An 18,204-nucleotide genomic window follows, 5' to 3' on the forward strand; every position below is an offset into this window, starting at 1 on the left:
TATAAACCTGTCAAAAATGAAAAAGAATTACATATTAGTTTAAAAGTTATTAATTTTGAAAATACAAAAATCCCTTTGTTTCCCTGTATTTTGACTCTAGTGGGACAATCAGTCCAAGGACATCATTTTTGCCATTACCTATGCAACAGCCAACATTTAGTCACACAATTACAGGACGCAACAGCTTTCAGTGAAAAAAATTTGTAGTATATATACTTACCAAGTGTTCCTACATTTTGGTTGTGCACAACAAACTGGTGTGTCATTTTGCAGGAGCGGATTTCTTTCAACTACGCTTCCATTATTCCTTGTGAAGTGAAAGGACGTAAAAGGTTTTTCTTATTAACAAATTTTACTGATTTGGTTGCATAAAGTATGTGGGTTTAAAACCAGGGGAGTGGCAAGTTTACATCTTTAACTATTTTCTCAATTAAAAGTCCTGCTTTTAACTATAAACATTGAAACTTGAGCATATCGGCATTCAGATAATTCCAACTGCTTTGCAGATTTTTTTTAAAACGTTATAACTAAGAACCTTTTTTCTTTTTTGTGTGAATATGGGTAGGAGGCCATTTGGAATGGTCCTTTTTCTTTTTTTTTCTTTTTTTTATATTTTCTTTTTTATGTTGTACTTGACAAAGTGACCTTTTTGGGTTATAGCTTTTTTCCCCCTCAAAGACCATTCCATCTCTATTTTTTTGACATCTTAAAGTCGGAAGGACTTTAATGCAATTCAGCCTTACAACATATTAAAACCCATACGTAAAATACGTAAACTCAGTAAACAAAAGAAGCTGCCACATAGTAAAGCCTAAGCATTCTACTATGCAATATTCTATATACACAGACACAAAGTTGTTGTGACCTTAGTTTAGTACTGTTACCTATTTATGCAGGAACACATCCATAAACATTATAAATGCAAGAATCATTCCATATTCTGGAATTTAACAAATCCATTCTAGATAACACCACACCCTGGTCATCTGCGTGTCGGCATTCAAATTAGAAAAATAATCCAAAAATTCTGTTATGCCCAGCAGATGTAATAAAAGACTGCATATCATTTTTGCAATGTCCTTGGCAATCCATTACTGAAATGCAACACAAACATCAGTCTTTTCAGAGTCTGCAGCCTACTGCTTTTCAAGTCATTAATCTTGGATATCCATCTTCCACGACGGTTTCTTCCCAAAAGATTTCAGTACGGCATATGCAGATGTACATTAGGTAATACTAATGCAGTTCGGGCACTGTTTTAGTTTTTAGAGATTCGTGAAAGCCAGATGATTCATCTCCGCCATGAGCGTGACTCGTTATCTTCTTCTTCTTCATCATCGTCTTGAAGCAAAGAATCATCCACCAAGGACTCTTCTTGAAACTAAAACAGGACATCGTACAGAGAATTAACCAATATTGTTGAAAAAAAGCAACAACAAACTGATTAAAGAATTTTAAGTTTTGCATCTTAAGAAACTGACTTTATTTTAGCGGTAAGAAGGGTAGTCTTAATGAGAATATACATATACAACTTGGAAATATATTTTGCTTTATTGTCAATCATGTCTGTTTTTCATACAGCATAAGGCAGGCATACCCACATAGTGTTCACCCCACTAAGTAAATGCCTTCCAAAATCCTTAACTTTAACACTTTTAACCAACCGTGCCCACTAGTTTAGGTTCACACACCCACCATCCAATTCTATTTCCTGGTTCACCGAGTCTGGCCAGTGTTCCCAAAAGGAAGATTGACACTCACTATTAAGCCCAGGGCCTTCAGTCCTCTGCTTTCTTTTATTCTGTTGTCGTGATTATGGTATTCTTATAGAGGTTTCCACAACTTGTTGGATTTGTGTGCTTTATTCTTTATGTCGGATGCTAGTTTCTCATACACCCAGCGTATCCAGTTTCTGGGGCCAGGTCAGTTTGACAGCACAGCACCACAAAGGTGCAATCTCCTGTTTTATCATTATGAGTATGTGTGATAATGTTTTCACCTTAACTGGGGAAGGGGTAAGGTCTCTTCTGATGCTCATTCAACAATGATCACCTCTGGACATCTTTCCCTATCTTTTTCTATAGCTTGGTATATATGCCAGATGTACGAGTTACTTACCTTCGGTAACGGTGTATCTGGTAGAGACGATTCTAGCCGCAGATTCCTTCACGTAGAATTATCCCCAGGCCTGAGACTGGACCCGGAAAATCTTTTGCGCAGCGCGCTGCACGCCGGGGGGACGGCACCGTGACGTCAGCAAGGTCACATAAGTCCTACCCCGGCGTGCCTACGTCAGTTTTCTTCAGAGAACTTTCTGCGCCACAACACGGAGCAGTCACAAACAAAACTGTGAAGATACTGGAACAGTGTGTAAAAACCCAGCGATACAGAAGGGAAAGAAACAATTTGTGAAGAACAGCACCATCCAGAACCGAGCCCGGTACTGAGGCTCCAAGACCTGGAATGAAAGAACAGGGCACCGCTACTGGAAAGCAACCTTGCAAACAAAGACAACATCCTCCACGGAGCAGAAGCACATGAAAATATTAAGCAGACCAAAAAGGCTGCAGCCACCGCCCGGGACAAAGGGACACCAAGGTCAGAACGCCGAGTAATGAACAGTCAACCTCAGACAATACCAGCAGGGAGAAAATCTCCCAAAAGCCATGGTCGATACCAGCTAAGGCACCGCAACCCCAAAGACTGTCAAGGACAGAAATGCAAAGAACTAGCGAACCCCACACTGGACCCCAGGGAGCATGGACGCAGAAGTGCTTACAAAAAGAATGGAGCAACAACAAGGTGAGCATCCCCCGAAGGAGGAGTACGAAAAGGCACCCAGAGGCAAGCGAGCGCCGAAGACCGAGAGGGCCTTCACAGAACGGGGAGGAAGGGGGGCCATGAAGGAATCTGCGGCTAGAATTGTCTCTACTAGATACACTGTTACCAAAGGTAAGTAACCTGTACATCTGATAGAGACTACTTGCCGGCGATTCCTTCACGTAGAATAGATACCCTAGCCATACCCAAGGGGAAGGAGGGTCTGCGAGAGGACATCCCCATGCCAGGCTAAGCCAGACCCTGACAGGGGACAAAAGGCACTCCCCAGGGAGTGCGTCCCCATGACAACCGGCACCCCTCCCGTCACCAAACAGGAGAAGGAAGGCCATAGGAAAAGAAACCATCAGTCAATGTACCATGGTCCTCCGCCAGGAATCCCAGTCACAGGCAAGACGAAAGGAGACTAGTAGCCATTACACCAGGGACCTCCATCGGGAACCCAGGTACAGACAGTACAAAAAAAGAGGCCAACAGCCGATGTACCATGGACCACCACCGGAAGACCCAAGCACAGGCCATACAAAAAGAGGCCAACAGCCGAAGCACCCGAGAACCCCAGCTGAAGCTCCCGGTACAGGCAAACAAAGGGAGAGAGGCTTCCTTTGGCGGTCCCTGATACATTGGTTAATGGTCTCTTTTCGTGATGCTTGTACCTGGGGGGTTCCGGTGGAGGTCCCTGGTGCACGGACTGCTGACCTTCTCTCCGATGGAGGTCCGTGGTATAATGGCTACTAGTCTCCTTTCGTCTTGCCTGTGCCAAGCATGGCGGCGTAGAGCTACAGAAGTAGATATAGCACAGTCAGTAGCATCGGTGACGTCCAAAGCCGCACGAAGAATACATATGGTCAACTCTTTACCGGTCAACACCAGGACCCGCATATCAGCACGCCACCCTCATGAGAGACACAAGAAAGAAGGGTCTCCACCAAACCCAACAGGGTAGAAGTAGCCTTGGTCAACACACAAGGCAGCACTGGAAGAAACGAAGACATTATGCCCGCACAAATCTAACCAACAGGCCTCTCTGAGACGGAGGGAACACCACCACAGGCAAACACGGTAGAGCGCCTTGAGTAGAAGGGTGGAAAGAAAGACAGACCGGGTCATGCGGAGCAGGCCGATGGCGTCGCAGAAGCACATAAGGCACTGGATCGCCCGTGGCAGGGCGCCTCCAGGCCCCTATAAGAGAATCATGGAGTGACGCCTCGAAAGAAAGGAACCACTCACGGCTACCAAAGTCCTGGTGGGGGACCCCCAAGAGATGGACTGTAGAAAATGGAGTGACAGGTTGACCCATCCTCAGAATACCAGCAGCCGTGGGAATTGCCCGAACAAAGGCAACACTGGCATCAGAAAGGCACCACGGAGGGGAAAGCAAGTCTTCCATGTGAGAGGATCGTAGACTGAACCGCCCTTCCCCGACTCCAGGGGGGGTCCAGTCCGCCCCTACCCAGAGGAGAATCCACCGAGGAATGAGAGACCCACAGGGCCTCAGAAGGAGAAAATGCCGGTGGAGAAGCCAGCTGTGAGCCCAGGAAAGAAGTGTTTGAGGATATTGGCCACGAGGACAGCGAAGAGCCTCCTCTAGAAGATGCCGGTGAAGAGGCAACTACATGGCACCCTTCCCCCGAGAAGGAGCACATCGACAGATGACAGACGAAGGGACTGCAAGCGGCAAATCCAGTGCCCGGCGCCGGCACAACTCCGTGGAGGTCGGCAGCGGCACCTGACCGGCGTCATGTGGAGCTGGAGGGGCCACCTGCGGCGTCAGCTTGGCCTCAGACGGAGCGGTCGCCCGTGGCGACAAGCGAGGAGGGCCCGGGAAGGAACTGTAAGACCCCGTTCGACGCGCGGCTCCACCGGAGCCAGGGAGGGAGCCCCTGGCGCCGAACCGGCGCCAGCTTGACCTCTGGTGAGGCAAGCCAGGGGTCCCGGCGATCACCTGCGACACCACAGGGAGCCCCGTAGGGATTTGCGGCGAGACAGGGACACTATGCGCCGAAGAGGGGAGCCCTGAAGGACTACATCTCGAAGGCGCCACTCTCCCACGACCTGGAGCCGAGATCGCCGGTGCCGCCAGCGACTCCACGGAAGTCCACATACAAAGCAAGGAATCTGTGGATGTCTCAAGAGGTGGAGAAAGGGCCAAAGAAGCCTGCAGTGCCGCAGTGTAGGCTATCATTTGGGCCCTAGTCGCTTCCGTACCGGGAAACGGCGGATAGGGAGGCGACAGGCGGGGGTGCATGTCCCAGAGGGAACAGGCGCCCACCGCAAAATGAGGACAAAGCCTCCGAGATATACTGAAGCACCTACCAGCCGGTGAGCCACGCCCTCGGGGCCGCGGCGGAAGACTATCTCACAGACTAAACCGGCGGTTCCTTGCTTCCGAGGCAGGGGACGGACGCGGAGATGACACCGGCCTGGATAAGCGCGCCAACAGCAACTTCATCCGGCGCTCCCGCCGAGACTGAGGCGCCGGCCTGCAGCGCAGCTCTCCGAGTCCCAGTGCCCACCCAGGCACCACATGCAAACTGGGTGAAGGTCCATCACCGACATGGGACACGCACAAGAGGGACACGTCCCAAAGCCCGAAGGCAGTCCCACACTGTACCAAACAAGGAAAAAAGGGATAGAAGGCCTGAAAACAGGCCAGAGCTAATCCGGATCCGCGTTGCACGCGGAAAGAGAAAAAACGGACGTAGGCGCGCATGGGAGGGACTTATGTGACCTCGCTGACGTCACGTACAATGCCTGGGTGTATCTATATATTTTATCCATTTTAAAGTATCATATGGCTAAGAAACCATATCAATGTTTTTACAGTATTATTTCATAATACTCCTTTTACTGTAGGCACTTTACTTTATGATAAGTATTGCAATCATGGCAATTCATTTCATTTCCTGCATGAGAAAGAAGACTGCTCAATAAGTAACACCTTTTTATTGAAAACGCCCGTCTCTCTATTTCTCTGCACTCTGGTGAAACTAAATATGCACGATTGACTGAGTAAAATAGCTGTCTATTGTTTTCACACGACTCTAGAGATACACTCTTATTCTGAGGGAGCAAAGTTGTCATGTTTTATGGTTGTCAGAAGCTAATCCCTTCTTGTCTTTCCAGGGAAGTTAAACTCCTCCTTGTTTATTCGAGAAAGTTTCTAGTGACCTCTGAGCTAGCTGGCAAAACTAATTAAGTCTAATATAGTCAGTAGAGACCTAGTCGACTTCAGTCCTACGTCTACACTGCTGTTTATATTATTCCAATGCGCAGAGCCTATTGGGAATATAGGAACTACACTACAGTGCCGCCCCCCAGGAAAACTGCGCAAAAGATTTTCCAGATCCAGTCTCACGCCTGGGGATAATTCTACGTGAAGGAATCTGCGGCTAGAAGTCTCTATCAGATAAGACCTGCACGCAAATCATCCGTTAACTTTGGAAATGTATAGTATGTGTATTATCATTCTCACCTTCCCACACTTACTTGAGCACTCGCCGGGTTTTAAAAAAAAAAATAATTTCTTGTTTACAATAACGAAAAAGAAGAAGACAAGGAATGTATATTGAGGTGTCTACAGAACAAGGACATATGTCGAGCTGTGAGCCCTAGTAGAGTTGCAGCGTTTGAATATTCAAGCATGATTAGAGACAACAGCATAAAAAGAGCCTTGGTTGGCCTCAATCCTGTTAACAATAAAGGGGAGGATTCGACAATGAGTGCAAAAGAAAATCAAAACAACAACACATCCACAAGGAGATCGGAGTATGCAGCGGGGAAGAGGGAGGGGTCACAAGACAGGTCCAGGCACCAGTGAGTGAGGACAAGACAGATATTCTATGGCTTAGTAGAGAGTAGTCCAGCGGTCCATTCAGGGGAGTGTTGCGGGGTGGCTTGCTTATGGATTTGCTCATATGATTTCGCTGGAATGCAGTCTGGAGAGGGGGCTCACCATGCAGTGTTTCAGCCGGTGGAGAGGAGGCGGTGGGGTACTGTTGGAAGCTGAGCAGGTGAGTGCAGTTAGTATGCCTAATATCCTTGGGATGGGAAGTAGGGGGCTGAAGCGAAGAATACATCTCTGCTTGCATGTCACAGTACGCCATGCAGCAAAACCATGCCTGCTCCGTGGGACGATGCCAAGCCCCCCAAAGTTTTGCAATTTCCCTTTTGGCTAACAGTAACGCTATCGCTATGAACCTACGGTAGCAGGGAGGAGCATTCAAGACTATGCCCGGTAAGGCCAGCTTTGGGGAGCACTCACCAGGTTTCAATCAATCAATCATATCATTTGTGAAGCGCACTACTCACCCGTTATGGTCTCAATGCGCTAGGGTGGGGATTGCTGCTTCTGCTCGAAAAGCCAGGTCTTGAGGAGTTTTCTGAAGGTCAGCAGGTCTTGGGTCTGCCGTAGGTGGATGGGGAGGGTGTTCCAGGTCTTGGCGGCGAGATGGGAGAACGATCTGCCGCTGGAGGTCGCTCTTCAGAAGCGGGGGACTGTGGCGAGAGCGGCAGAGCGGAGTTGGTGGGTGGGGGTGTAGAGGTACGTTGGTCCGGTGTTGTGGAGTGCCTTGTGTGCTTGGGTTAAGAGCTTGAAGGTTATCCTCTTGTGGGAGCCAGTGCAGGTCTCTCAGGTGGGGTGTGATGTGGCTGCAGCGAGGGATGTCGAGGAACTGGCATGCAGAGGCGTTCTGGATGCATTAGAGCTGTCTCAGGAGTTTGGTCGAGGCTCCTGCGTAGATGGCGTTTCCGTAAGCCGACCTGCTGCTGACGAGGGCCTGGGTGACAGTTCTTCTCGTTTCAGTGGGGATCCACTTGTAGATCCTGAGGAGCATGAGGTGGGTGTTGAAGCAGTAGGAGGAGACGGGGTTAACCTGTTTAGTCATGGAGAGGGTGGAGTCGAGGATGACCCCTAGGTTGCGTGCTTGGTCGGTGGGTATTGGGACGGTTCCCAGTGCGGTTGGCCACCAGGAGGCATCCCAAGCTGAAGGTGTGGATCCGAGGATGAGGACCTCCGTCTTGTCCGAGTTCAGCTTCAGTCGGCTGTTCCTCATCCACTCAGCGACGGCCTTCATTCCTTCGTGAAGGTTGGTTTTGGCGTTGTGGGGGTCCTTGGTGAGGGAGAGGATCAGCTGGGTGTCATCGGCGTAGGAGATGATGTTGGGGTCGTGCCGACGGGCGACGTGGGCGAGCGGTGCCATGTAGATGTTAAACAGGGTTGGGCTGAGGGATGAGCCATGGGGTACGCCGCAGATGATCTCGGTGGCTTCGGAGCGGAAGGAGGGGCGGCGGACACTCTGAGGTGGTCCAGTCCAGGGCCTTCTCTTGGATCCCGGCATCGTGGAGGCGTGATCGAAGTGTGCGGTGGCAGACCGTGTCGAAGGCGGCTGACAGGTCCATGAGGATGAGGGCCGCCATTTCTCCGTTGTCCAGCAGGGACTTGATGTCATCGGTGGCGGCGATGAGGGCAGTCTCGATGCTGTGGTTGCTGCGGGACCTGGACTGGGAAGGGTCCAGGATGTTGTTCTCCTCGAGTTAGCAGGTCAGTTGTTTGTTGACAGTCTTCTCGATGACCTTTGCTGGGAGCAGGGAGATGGGCCGGAAGTTCTTGAGGTCCTTGGGGTCCGCCTTGGGTTTCTTGAGTAAGGCGTTGATCTCGGCGTGCTTCCAGCTCTCCGGGAAGGTTGCTTTCTCGAAGGAGGTGTTTATGACTTTCCGGAGATGGGGTGCGATGGTTGTGCTGGCTTTGTTTAAGATGTGGTGTGGGCATGGGTCTGACGGAGATCCAGAGTGGATGGTGTTCATGATCTTGATGGTGTCGGCGTCACGGAGGTTGGTCCAGGAGAGCAGGCAGTTGGTGCGGATGGTGGTCATGGGGGCGGAGGTCTCAGTGGTTGTCAGGGAGGTCGTGGAGTTGAAGATGTCGTGGATGGCTGCGATCTTGCAGTGGAAGAAGGCGGCCAGCGAGTCGCACAGGTCTTGCGAGGGTGGGACGTCGATGGTGTTGGAGCTTGGGTTGGAGAGTTCCTTCACGATGTTGAAGAGCTCTTTGCTGTTGTGTGCGTTGTTGTCTATGCGGTCTTTGAAGGAGGCCCTTTTGACAGATCTGATGAGTTATGGTGTTTGCGCGAGGCGTTCTTGTGGGCTGCGTGGCTGTCCAGTGTTCGTACACAGAGCCAGATCTTCTCCAGCTTTCGACAGGTTTGCTTGGAGGCCCAGAGGTCTTCAGTGAACAAGCTAGCTTTCTTGTTGATGTGGCTGTTGGCGGGTTTCTGGATCGGGCGAGGGTGTTGGCGCAGTCGTTGATCCACTGTCTGAGGTTGTTGATAGCCGTGTCGGGGTAGGCGGGTGGGCGCTGGGCGAGGTTGGTGGATAGTTGGTCTTCGGTGACTGTTTTCCAGCAGCAGCGAGGCATCTGTTGGGTGCGGTGGTGCGTTTCTTGAAGATGAAGTGGATGCAGCGATGGACGGTCCAGTGGAGTTCGATGGTGTGGTTGAAGGAGACGTGGGGGCTAGCCAAGCAGATGGGGCCAACCGTGTGACCGGTGGAGTGCGTGGGTGTTGTGACGAGTTGTCTGAGTCCGAGGTTGGCTAGGTTGTCGATCAGGGTGGTGGCGTTGTTGTTCTCGAGGTGGAAGGTCAGGTCCCCGAGGAGGATGTAGTCCATGGAGGAGAGGGCATGTGTGCTGACGAAGTCGGCGATGGAGTTGCTGAACTGCGGACGGGGTCCGGGGAGTCTGTAGATGAGGGTTCCTCTGAGGGTGGTAGTGGGGTCGGTGTGGATCTAGAAGTTCATGTGTTAGACAGTGCTGAGGGTCTCGTCAGTGTTGGTCAAGACTCCGAGTGTTCCTGTGGACGATGGCGATTCCTCCTCCTGCTCCATTGGTGCGGTCCCTGCAGGTGATCTTGTAGCCTTCCGGGAGGGCTATGTCGGGTGCCGAGGCGGGGTTCAGCCAGGTCTCCGTCAGGAAGGCGACGTCTGGAGAGGTTGAGTCGAGTAGGTCCCAGAGTTGAACGGCGTGTTTGCGGGCAGAGTGGGTGTTGAGAAGGATGCATCTGAGGTGGTTGGGTTCTTTCCTGGTCGGCAGCATGGTGGGGCGGATGCTTGTGAAGCTGCATTTTCGGCAGCTGAAAGCTCCGTGGGTGCGTTTCGGGTCGGCCAGGAAGCAGGTGTGTGATCGTCCGGTGTTGAGGGCGTGGAGGGTTCTGGCATCATAATGGTGTCGGGGGTCGTGTCGTTCCTGGGGTCCAGGGGTCCTGGCGCTGGGTGTGGTCCAGGCGCAGACGGGCTTGCCTTAGGCGCGCCTTCAGCGCGGCTGCTGTGCGGCTTACATATGAGGGGATGTGGGAGGGATGAGCAGCTGGCGAATGGGATTGCAGGGGGGCGGGGCTGCAGGGACGCAGTGGCGGGAAAAACGGGCGGGCCGCGGGAGAATTGGGCACAGGAAGGAAAAACAAGTTTAGGCAAGAAAGCAAGTACAGGCACAGAGGAATAAAAACCAGGTTGGATTGGAAATGAACAGGTTTGGTGTTGCTTCAAATAACAGGCTGTCATCAAACCAAATTCATAAATATTTGATTACCGATTCATGCGGAGGCTGGGGACAAAGGTGGTCTGGCCAGCCCTCAGGAGTTTGGCAATTTGTATTATTACCTATTGTTTTTTCACCAACAAGTTTTAAATAACAATTGGCCATCCACTTGCCTATTGCTGTAAGACATACCTTCAACCAGACTGCTTTCAAATGTTGTTCTGGGGCTAAGGAAATGACCAGCTGGCTGTCATCCGCATAGGATACCAAATTAAGATCAAATGACTGTACAATATCCGCTAGAGGTCAGATATAGACTCTAAAGCAGAAATGTATGGAAAACAGTGTCAAAAGCAGCAAAAAGTAATAAGATTATGGCTGCAGTGCTGCGTCGAGCCAATGTAGATCTGAGGTACCTGGCCACTGCCAGGTCCACTGACTCAGTGCTGTGCCGCAGGCGAAATCCCGTCAGAGATGGATGAAGAAGGTATTCTGTTCCTGGAATTCGGCTAATTGCTTATTGATATGCTTCTCTAGAATCTTCCCACTAAAAGGGAAGAAGGGAGGCTGGCCTATGATTTTCTAATTGTAGGGGATCTAAAGAAGATCTATTTTAACAGAGGTTTAACTATAGCATGTTTCCACTCCTTTGGAATCAATCCACTTGAGAGGGAGCAGTTCAAGATATTCCTTGGTACAGGATGGATAATCACTGCAGCATGATTAAGAATGGTTGTAGCAGGGGGCAGGGTCTAGAAGAAAACCCGATTTGAACCTGTTCGTGAGGGTCACCATGCCTTCGTCTTTAAAAAGGGAGGAAGACAAAGTTTCTCTGAAGCCTTTAGGTCAACAGCTAATTTCTTTGATCATGCAAGGATGCGTAAATATCGGATATTTTCGTTGAGAGAAATCTGGTTGTCATTACAATGGGCTGCTGAAGGCACCACTATTTAATTTTTTACAGCTGGATTTGTCATACATTTAACTATTGTGAACACTTTAGCAGTCTTTTAAATTTTTAGCTTGTGGCCTTCTCAAAGCATAGTGACCAGGGCATCATAGGTCTTTCTCCACTTTCTTTCTCGGATTTTACAGTTCTTTTTTAGCTTCCGAAGACCCCCTAGAAACAAAGCCAGTGTGCTCTCGAGATGGGATAGTTTTATCTAGAATAGTGGTGATGCAGTCTTAGAATTTCTTTTTTTAATACATTTTTTTATCAAACGTTTTCATAACAGCATTCATTCATACATCAGTACAGCTCATATCACATAAGACAGCCATGCATTTCAGTCCTAGTTGATTACACAACAATTTCTACCCCTTCCTCCATGTTCAGCATCCATTGTATCTATCTGATGTCTTAACCATGGTGGTGCCTCTCCGGGAACTGAGGGGGGGAAGCACAGATATTGCCCCTTTTGTGTTCCATTTCCCCCATACCCGGTCCCATTTCTGTGGGCACCGCTTTTTCTGCAAACATACACCAATCTATATCTCGCTCCCATTCCTCCCGGGTTGGTGGCTCCGGCAGCCCCAATCTCTGGGCATTGTTCCTTTTAGCGACATAGACCCAGGATAGCCCAGAGTTGTTCAGTGCAGTACATGTCCGAGGCCTTCCACACGTAAAGTAAACACAGTTTGGGTGTCACAGGCAGGGTAACGCCACTATCCCTGCACACCCCCGCCACTACGTTGGTTCAGTATGTCTGGATGACCGGGTATTATCAGTGTGTGGTAGAAGGTGCCAACTCCCCCCACATCTCCTTCTACACTCAGTATCAACACTTCTGCCCATCTTGACTAATGATGTGCATGAGATGTATTTTCAGTGGAGGATCTTTAACTGGATTAAACACAGGCGTAGTGATATGGCGACTTCCCGGAGGAGGATAACACATTGTGCCATGCTTCCTCCTCTAGGTCCCCCAAGTCTACCTGCCAGCGCTTATGTAGCTGTTGCAGTCGGTCAGGAGTGTTGTTTATTATTTTGCGATAGGTGAGTGCAATAATTTTATGGTCTATGTGTTCCATGAGTAACCGGTCCTCCAGAGGAGAGCCTTCTGGCACTGCTCCCCCACCCTCCCAACCGGAGCACTGACTTCAAAGCATGCTGTATTTGTGTGTACCTAAACGTCTCCCCAGCAGATAGTTCATATTCTTGTAGCAGGGAAAACGTAATTATTGTCCCATTTTTTTTTTACAAGATCCCCCACTGTTGACAGATTGATAGTATCCCATTTGTCAAATCCTTGATATCTGATTAGCTTGCCCCGTATCTTAACATGCCACAGGGGTGTGCTCAGTGTGAGTTTATTACATCAGCCTAGCCCTCTCATGACGGCATGTCAGTGTAAGATCCATTGGGCCTGTGAGTTGCTGCCCACTTGGTTTCGTATACAAGGCCTCTCTAAATCCCCTATTGCCCATCAACCACCTTTTCAATCTGCAGACCGGGTCCTGCTGAGTGTCAAACACCCATTTATTAAAAATCAACAGCTGTGCCGCCCAGTAATAGACGCGAATATTTGGTGGCGCTATCCCTCCATCATAGCACACCTGGACCAGCATCGATGCCGCAATACAGGACGGTTTCCCATCCCATAGTAGCGTTCTGACTTCCCCGTCTATCGAGTTAAAGTACATTTCAGGGACACAGTACAGCATATTTTGTAGGGCATATAGGAAATTGGCTAGTGCCATCATACGAGTTACTTACCTTCAGTAACGATGTATCTGGTAGAGACTATTCTAGCCGTTGATTCCTTAACGTAGACTTATTCCCAGGCGAGAGACTGAATCCGGAAAACTTTTTGCCACAGCATCCCTGTACGCCGGGGGGACGGCACCAAGTGACTCCACCCTGATGTCGTCAGCGAGGTTACATAAGTCCCACCCCGGCACGCCTACGTCTGTTTTCTTCTGAAAACTTTTTCCGTGCCACAACGCGGAGCCATCACAAACAAAAACTGTGAAAATACTGGAACAGTGTGCGAAAATACCAGCCAACAGAAAGAGAAGAAACGAATGGTGAGGAACAGCACCATCCAGAACAGTGGCAGGCACAATGATACCAAAAGACATGGAATGAAGGAATCTAGTACAGCTCCTGCAAAGCAAGCCTCCCCAGGGCAGAAAACATGTGAAAAGTTGCACAGTAGACAAAAGTCTGCAACCAAGCAACCCCACCCCAGCCTCAGCATCGCGGAAGAACACCAGCCCCACAGGGGATGTGTTATAACGACGAAAGAGGTACATCAGCCCTCACTAAGCAGGAGAAAACAAGGGCAATACACAAGGAGGCCAGTATAGCCCAAGCCCAGTCAATGTACCAGGGTCCCCCACCGGAAGCCCCAGAGGTGCAGGCAACGCTAAGGAAGAAGGGAAACCCAAAGAATCCAAGGAGAAGGGGTAGAAACAAAGATAAGAGCCCTCTACCGGAAACACACTCAGTGAAGAGGGCAGCCGAATCCATCATAGCTGGAAGTCAACAGGCCAGACAGAACAGCGCATCAGCAATAGAACAGGCGGGAGAAGCAAAACAGTCTCGCAAGGCTCCCGCAAAACAAGAAGCAGGGGCACCAGGCCCCACGCCAAGGCCCCTGGCCGTAGACCAGAAGAGCAGGCGGATGCATCTAGACGCTGACAAGCATCCATGAATCCAAACGTCCAGACAAAATCGGTCAGTAGGGCGCAGCTGGACGCTGACAAGCGCCACGAAACTGAACACCCAGACCACAACGGTCTTCAACAAGGGCGAGGTCAGAAAAAATCCCAAACGACCAGCTGGAGGATAAGAGGAGAAACAAGTAGGACGAACCAAGTCATCAAAATAGGATATTAACCCCTCTGGAACACCAGACAGAGGACCAGGCCGAACGGCAGACAAAGGGCAAAAACACTGCGGCATAATGCCATAGATGGCTAGGAAACTGCACCAGCGGCATACCGCAACACCAGGAAGGGCGAGGAATCCACAAGGATGAGTCCACACCTTCCCAGCATAAGATAGGGCTATACAATAGCTACAAGTACCCCACGTAGGGTAGGACAACTCCCAAGAAAGTATGGGAACCACTCTTTGGGAAGAAAATCCTGTATCAGAGAAAACTATAAACCTGCGGAAGAAACCACAGAAGGCTTAGAAATCAGCCAAAAAGTACATAGTTGCCAAAAAAGGGGCTGAACCAGCAGCCAACTGATGAGAGGGGCCAAGCAAAGGACCCCGAGGTCACAGCAAACCACACAGAAAGTGTAACAGCCACTCCAAATAGCAAATACCAGAAGCAAGTGGGATAACACCTCCCACCAAGTCCCGGAGAGTCAACAAACCTGCCTACTGAGGAGGAGGAGGAGGAGGAGGAGGACGGAGCCTCGCAAGAAGATGCTGAACGGCAGAGTCCGGATGAGTGTTAAACAGGAGGACCCCGTCAAAGGGTAGGTCAACCAGATGCTCCCTAATATTTTCAGGAAACATCACGTAACAAGCATGGCGACCGAGAGCAACAGAAGTGGCCATAGCACAGCCGAGAGCATCGGCAACATCCAAAGCCGCACGAAGAATACACGCGGCCAACTCCCTATCATCCAATACATGGCCCTGCAGATCAGCACGGGCACCCACATAAGAGATATGAGAAAGAAGGCACTCCACTGAGTCCCACGGACAGGAAGTAGCCCTGGTCAACACACACAAAGTGATAAGCGCCCATAAGGCAGCACTGGAAGAAGCGAAGACATTACACCCCCATGTATCTAACCACCGGGCCTCCCGAGACGGAGGAAACCACACCACAGGCATGGAAAGGCATTCTGCAGAAGAACGTAGAAGGGTGGAAGGAAAGACAGACTGGGTCGTGCGGAGCAGGACGGTGGCGATACAGGAGCGCCTGAGGTATCGGATCGCCTGTGGCAGAGCGCCCACATAAGAGAATTATGGCGTGACGCTTCAAAAGGAAGGAGCAACTCCCGTCCACTAGAGCCATGGTGGGGAATTTCCAAGAGGTTGTCGGTAGGAAATGGAGTGACAGTTTCACCCAAACTCAGAATACCAGCAGCTGTGGAAATAGCCCGAACAAAGGCAACACTGGCCTCAGTAGGGCATCGCGAAGGAGAAAGTAATTCCTCCGTGGGCGACGGCTGGAGACTGAGCCGTCCGTCCCAAAGTCCAGCTGCAGGAGGAAGCGTCCAGCCCCGGAATAGTGGGGGATCCACAGAAGAGGGGGAACCTGAGGGGCTCCAAGGGAAGGCGGAGAGGGGAGTGAGATAACATTTATAAAGCGCAATGGCTACCCGGAGGCCTCCTAGCGCTGCAGACAGGTACAGGAGACAGAACAGTAGAGGTGTCTATAGATCTAAAACAACCACATTTTTAAAAGTTTTCGGAATGAGAGCAAATTAGGCTCTTTACGCAGTAGGAGGGCATTCCAACCGATGGTACCATTATATGAGAAAGAGCGTCTACGTAATCTGGCTCTCCTTATTCTGGGATGAAGGGCAAGGAAGGCAGTAGTTGACCGGAGGTCTCTCCTTGGTTGATCTGGAATTTTCAGAGATTGGAAAATGGACGGGCCATTCTTCCAAAAGGCTTTATGGGCCATGCACATAGCTTTAAACTGAATCCTTTCCCTGATCGGCAGCCAATGCAAGCTCCTCAGAGCTTGATTAACAGGCTGCTGATGAGGAATATGCAGGGGCCTCCAGGCGGCGCAGTTCTGAATAATTTGGAGCTTATTGATGGTATACTGCGGGGCTCACAGGTATAAAGCATTCCCGTAATCCAAACGGGAGAGGATCAGTGCTTGAACCATAATTTTTCTGGCATGGGAAGGGAGAAGGGGGAGAACCTTTCGAAGCATCCTAAGTAGATTAAAGCACGTTGCTGAAAGCTTAGTTGCCTGTTGATTGAAGGTAAGAGAGCAGTCCAGCCATACACCAAGGCTCTTAATCTGGTCTATAGGGACCGGGGCAGGGCCTAGGCAATCTGGCCAAAGAGATGCCGGAATAAAGGAAGAGGAGTTGCCCAGGAGCATAAGCTCCGTCTTGTCCCAGTTGAGTTTAAGGCATGAGAGTTCCATCCATTTGGCCACCTCCTCTAGGCAACAGCGTAGGGTGCTAGATGACCCCTCGGGGTGGTTAAGTGCCACCACGAGCTGCGTATCATCTGCATAGGTGATGATTTTCATGCCAAATGGATGGACAATCTCAGCCAGGGGTCTCATGTACACATTAAACAGTGTGGTGCTCAGGGCACAGCCCCGGGGAACCCCTACAGCTGAGAGGCAACTGGTTGGAGACATTTCCCTCAAAAACCCTAAAGGAGCGATGGGTGAGAAAAGACTACAACCATGCTACTGCTGATCCGGATACTCCTAGATTCCTGAGTCTAAGGATCAGAGAATTATGGGTAACAGTGTCAAAAGCAGCACTGAGATGAAGAAGGATAATTGCCGCTGTGCCCCCTTGATCTAGAATCCTTCTTGCTTCCTCTGTCATTGCAAGACGGGCAGTCTCAGTACTAAGCTGCGAACGATTCTATGGGAGAGCCCGATTTGATGTTCGTTATAATTTGCTCCAATGAAACAAGATCCAGCAGAGGAAACTGTGCTAGTGGGATTTGAGTTCCTACAAATGGCTCGGAAAGAGAGGTCGAGAGATTGATGGATGAGAAGATGAAAAAGTGAGAAATATATCCTGAATTTTCTGTTGAAAAAACACTGCCAGATTATTACAGTGTTTAAGGACATCATCTAGCATAGGAGGGTTCTGTGGCAGTTTGATTTAAGTTTTAGCAATTTTAAAAATTTCTTTGGGTGAATTCGGAGCTGACTTAATTTTTTGTTCATAGAAGGCAGCTTGGGTAACTTTGATGCCAGATTTGTAGGATCTAATAGAATCCCTATATTTAATTTTGCTAAGAGCTGAATAATTCAATCTCCATCTCCTTTCAAGCCTTCTGCAGCGTTGTTTAAGTTCCCTCAATTTAGGAGTAAACCAAGGAGCATTTTTCAGTCTGTGAGTTATATGGGAGGATTTGTTAGGGAGTACTATATCCAAGGAACCTTGGATCCAAGAGTTAAATGTTTCAGTAGCATTGGCCAAATTAAGGTTAAGGTCATGGGTCGGTCTTGTGATTTCTAGAACCATGTTCCACTGATCAAAAGGAAGCCTTGACCAGTTCCTCTCTCGGACCGGAATTATATTAGGGGGCATACGGGTCCGGGAATTTCACAGGTCAAAGGGATCAGGAAGTGGTCAGTCCAGGGAAGAGGGACGGGGAGTCCTACCATGAGTTCGATACAATTGCTAAAAACTAGATCCAATAGATGACCTTTATTGTAAGCCCGGAGTCCCGGCGATCTCTTGTGACGCCACAGGGAGCCCCGTAGGGATTTGCGGCGAGGCAGGGAGGCCAGTTGCCGAAGAGGGGATCCCCGAAGGACCACACTAAACGACACAACCCTTCTACGACCTGAAGCCAAAACCTTCGGGCCGGAGCTGCCAGCGACTCCGCAGATGTCCCTGTGCGAGGCAAGGAATCTGTGGACGTCTCAGGAGGTGGAGGAGGGGCAAAAGAAGCCTGCAGAGCCGCAGCGTAGGCTGTCATTTGGGCCCTAGTCGCCCCGACGCCGGAAAATGGCAGGTAGGAAGGCAACAGGCGGGGGCGCATGTCCTGACGGGAGCCGGCGCCCCCCCACTGAAGGAGGACAGGGCCTCGGAATCAAGCTGAAGGACCTAACAGCCGGTGAACCACACCCCTAAGGCCGTGGCGAAGGACGATGTCGCAGAAGAAACCAGTGGTTACTTGCTTCCGAGGCAGGAGACGGATACTGGGATGA

The 18,204-nt window shown here is 50.0% G+C and overlaps 1 protein-coding gene across 8 annotated transcripts in view; it reads right to left on the reverse strand.

Annotated features, from left to right (window-relative positions):
• Positions 1-333: 333 nt before the first annotated feature.
• RBM26 (RNA binding motif protein 26) overlaps positions 334-18,204 on the reverse strand; it is an 812,370-nt gene continuing 794,499 nt past the window's right edge. For all 8 annotated transcript variants that reach the window (XR_013599857.1, XR_013599856.1, XM_078657487.1 and 5 more), the window contains one exon: positions 334-1,381. Coding sequence is in view for 6 of the 8 variants with exons in the window: in XM_078657487.1 (XP_078513613.1) it covers positions 1,292-1,381 (90 nt within the window). In the remaining 2 variants the exon portion in view is untranslated. The remainder of the gene's footprint in view (positions 1,382-18,204) is intronic.

The sequence above is a fragment of the Lissotriton helveticus genome, chromosome 8, assembly GCF_964261635.1.
Source record: "Lissotriton helveticus chromosome 8, aLisHel1.1, whole genome shotgun sequence".
Taxonomy (NCBI): Eukaryota; Metazoa; Chordata; class Amphibia; order Caudata; family Salamandridae; genus Lissotriton; species Lissotriton helveticus.